This window comes from Opisthorchis viverrini (genome assembly GCF_000715545.1).
Source record: "Opisthorchis viverrini unplaced genomic scaffold opera_v5_457, whole genome shotgun sequence".
Taxonomy (NCBI): domain Eukaryota; kingdom Metazoa; phylum Platyhelminthes; class Trematoda; order Opisthorchiida; family Opisthorchiidae; genus Opisthorchis; species Opisthorchis viverrini.
Window position 1 is genome coordinate 329,098 of NW_008752120.1, and position 4,165 is coordinate 333,262.

The following is a 4,165-nucleotide window of genomic DNA, read 5'->3' on the forward strand; positions in this document are numbered from 1 at the left end:
CTTCAATTAGGCGGTTAAAACAATCTTGTCAGTGGTTGGCAGTGATTGGCAAGTCACTCGCGATTCACTCCGCACACACGAAGCCTGGAAGCCAGAAGTCTCGTATCCATGCTTCACCCCAGGGCAGTAGGGTCGTAATGACCACAGTCCGGGGAGATTGTACTATTTCGAAGGACAGTTATTTTATCATCCAACGTTGGACAAAGTAGATAGCTGGTGAGTGTGTTTCACGGATTCACGGATTGATACACAGGATCGAGGCTTTTGCCCAAGTTTCCCGGGTCGGTTTTGTTCTTGTCGGTCAGTGGCTGTCGTTCACCTGAGAGGCACAAGTGAAAAAAGGGTGTAGCACTGCTCTTCATGTTCTCAGCGCGGGGCAGTATGCTCGCCAGCGCGAGGATTTGCATAAATAAATGTCTAATAGTGCTTTAAATTGGGTTCGAGAAGGAGCGTGTACAACCGTCGGAGGGAGGTCATTCCACGCAGCTACTACCCGAAATGAAAAAAAGTTTTGTCTAACGGATGTGTGTGCCCTGAGCTTGAAGATTTTCTTACTATGTCCCCGCCGGGTGTTTGCTGGGTCAACGGTAAAAAACCTGTTTGCCAAGCTTTGTTCAAACANNNNAGGGCATGAGAACCACATGGGGCTTAATTTGTCTTCATTTCACGCTACCATTCCAAGTCCCTCGCATCCCATCCAAAAAGGATGCCTCGGAACTAAAAACAACGCTTCCTTCGGTAAACAGTGGTTGGGCCCATGTCAGACATGCCAACAATCACCTAAACCCGGTAAGTTTGATCTGCTGTTTTCAGACTTCCGTTGCATTACGCACCAAGTCTTTGCGTAATCGCTACAGCCACCAAGCTGGCTATGATACGGTAACCCCGGTGGTCAGTGGTTTGAAAACCTTGTGACTCTTCCATGGTTTGTGCGCATTCTTTTGCCAAGCTAAATAACAAGAGTGTTGAACTACATTTGCTTTCAGCCTCCTCAAAATGTGAAAGTTATAGTTTTACGCCTGGACTTAATGAGGCACATTATGACCACGTGAACAATCGTCACCACCATCCAACAATATTCTGTAATGATATTCACGGATTGATACACCGGATCGAGGCATTTGCCCAAGTTTCCCGGGTCGGTTTTGTTCTTTGGGATGGCCTTTTGAATGCTGCCAGCCCGCTCCAAGATTGCCTGTACGTCGGACGGGGAAGAAAGAGTAACTAGAAGTCCAAGGGTTCGCTTACTTCCCTCTTGGCGTAGCCATTCTGCGTGGAGTGATTGATCAGGCTTGCTGAGGATCGACTGTGCCAGCTTCGCTGGCGTGATTTTTCCGGAGAACGACCCCCAGATTATCAGCCTGTTTTCCCTTAGGCGTCTTTCCACTAGCGACGCTGTGGCGGTTTTTATAGCCGCGTCAGAAAGTTGTATGACTTTCTTCTCAGCCATGGGACCCGGTATGGACATCGCGAGGTATTGGTTCAGCGAGGAATGTTCCTTGTCGACTTTCGCCCAGGTCGCTGCATTCTTAGCGCCTGAGTCCTCCAGTGCCTTCGAAAGACGCTCTAATTTCGCGTCGAGTATCCCGATTAAAGCGGAACACTGGCAGTGGTCTTTCGGCATCTGCACTGGGGATTGGGTACCGTTTCGGGGGACTCTTCTCTTCGCTGCGGTATGCATTGCACCCTTGACATAGAGGCAGCTGGCACAGACAAACGGGTCAGGAGAGTTGGCTAGTCGGCTTATTTGGTCGTCCTGTAAACCCGTGCATTTGAAATGCCACCAGGCCTTGCAGGCGTGGCATTGCATACCGCGTTTGACGTTCGACGGGCAGCCATTCCGCCCACATCTATTGTGGTCTACCAATGGCTGCGGAGGGCGATCGGTATGGATTGACGTCATGTTTCGGACTAGATGTAAAATAGGTGTGCGCAAAATATGAAGGGTTATCAATCAAATGTCTTGTTAGAGTAATAAAATTCAACAATTATTCGTGTGTACTCTGTGAATAGATTGAACAACGAAAAAAATTTTCACGAATTTGCAAGAGGGAAAAACGAAACCGATGTTTGTTTGTGAGCTCTAGAAAACACACAGGGCTTCCACAACAGCATTCTTACTGAGCAGTGTGGTTGCACGTTGGCTTAATGCCAAACCTTTTAGAGGGAAAAACGAAACCGATTAGTGTTTGTGAGCTCTAGAAAACACACAGGGCTTCCACAACAGCATTCTTACTGAGCAGTGTGGTTGCACGTTGGCTTAATGCAGCGCAAACCTTTTACGAGGAAAGTCTGGGGCACAACGCTCAAATGTCCGCACACACCCCTCCCCATATACACGCACACCAAGGCAGCTCGAGGCTTGATATATCTTTATGTAGACGGACAGCCGGAAATATTATGTGCACGCTTCAGTTCTACACATACGTGTGCCATTTGGGGGGTCAGTTTTACTACGGTTTGCGTTGCCCAGCGGTACATTTATCCCGCTGATTGACGCACAGAACTGAGAGTATTCACCAAGGTTAATGGGCCAGATTTTAGCCTGTCTTTCAGCGCCCTTGGCCTACCTGAAATACAAAAGTGTAAAAGGTCGCGCCATTCTGATTACTTTGCGCATACCTGGACTTGTGTTGGCACCACAATCAGGCGCATGTAGTTATGATGCTAAATACAAACTGGTAAATTACACTCCGTGTGCCGGTTTTATTCCAGAAGACGGTTAAATGGATCATTGATCGCCTCGTTAGAATGCTTGTCCACAACATCCGCGCCTGACCTGTCTTCTGGCTGCCCTCAACATTTAGCTGGAGGCCTATCGGGGTCAATGTCGTTCGGCCACTGGTATTGGTTTTCTCCCTTGTGATCTAGCTGCCGCTTACATCCCCAGTTACTTAAATCACCGTCACCAACAGTATACTGGTTGCGATCGCTCTCAAACTGTCTAAGTTCTTCATTTCATAAAGCCCAAGTTACATATCCTAGCGGGCCGATTTGAGTCTTTCCGTCCTGCCCATTGAGGTAGCTATCCGATAACCGAGTGAGTTTGGCTCATTCACTTAACCAACAATTTGACACGACTACGTCCACTGCTCCTCTTTTTCGGTCATTTTATTCTGACATAGACAGTGACTTTGAATGGCTTATTTTGTCTCAATGGCCACCTCTCCATCCCTGCCACGATCTACGGCCCAATCTGATGTGCTCTCGGGTGCTCGTGAATCGCTGGGACGATACTCCTGGCAAGAACCATCTGCTGTTCGCCAAGTTTCTTTGTGCATAAGGCTGGAAACCCGAGGACAGTCAGGAAATAAGCTGGCCACCTCTCCATCCCTGCCACGATCTACGGCCCAATCTGATGTGCTCTCGGGTGCTCGTGAATCGCTGGGACGATACTCCTGGCAAGAACCATCTGCTGTTCGCCAAGTTTCTTTGTGCATAAGGCTGGAAACCCGAGGACAGTCACGGAAATAAGCAACCATTTTTACAATTTAACCAGGGGCCCATGTCTTGTGAGCGCGGTAACGGATACGTCTTGACTCTTCCTTTCCGCTTTGGGAAGATTCCATGCAATAGCCTCGATTGACTAAAACACCTCCTATAGCAGGTACAGTCAACTTCACATCACACGGGTTTGTGAAATTGCTTGGTCACCAATGTATCCCTCAGAAACTTGACGCGTACAACTGTGATAATTACATTGGTGTGGTTCACGACAACTGAATAAGGAGATCGGTCAAAGTCGCACAATCGCTCCACCATCGCAACACCGGCGGTCTCACTAGTTATTTGTGGAAACGGTCAGTCGTGCCATCCATGCGGTGCCTCCAAATACTTTCTGAAGCGGCCAGAATTTCTACTGAGTGTGGGTGTGTAAAACGCCCCACAATCAGGCAGTTTTGTGTGCAACTCAAATTGTGTTAAACCTATTGGTGTTCTTTTTTGTTAACAACAAAAACCACTGAATAAATCAGAAGGCAAGAGACACTAGTAAAGTCTGTGTTTTGAGAGCGTGAATTTAAAACAACTAGGTGCACCCTAATCAAGTCGAATACAATACCAAAAATGGAAAGGTTCAAAGGGAGGACTTATCGTTCCGAGTGTAAGTTGTAATAGTTCGGCGGAGTTCGTTTGGGTGCATGTAATCGTGTTTTTTCTGGCAGAT

General features: G+C 47.7%; 1 protein-coding gene across 1 annotated transcript; it reads right to left on the reverse strand.

The window, feature by feature from the left end:
• Positions 1–3,143: 3,143 nt before the first annotated feature.
• T265_11209 (hypothetical protein) lies at positions 3,144–3,482 on the reverse strand (the record flags this gene model as incomplete). The annotated part of the gene is made up of 1 exon (XM_009177807.1): positions 3,144–3,482. One exon carries the CDS (start codon positions 3,480–3,482, stop codon positions 3,144–3,146), a length of 339 nt encoding a protein of 112 aa, XP_009176071.1.
• Positions 3,483–4,165: the final 683 nt, after the last annotated feature.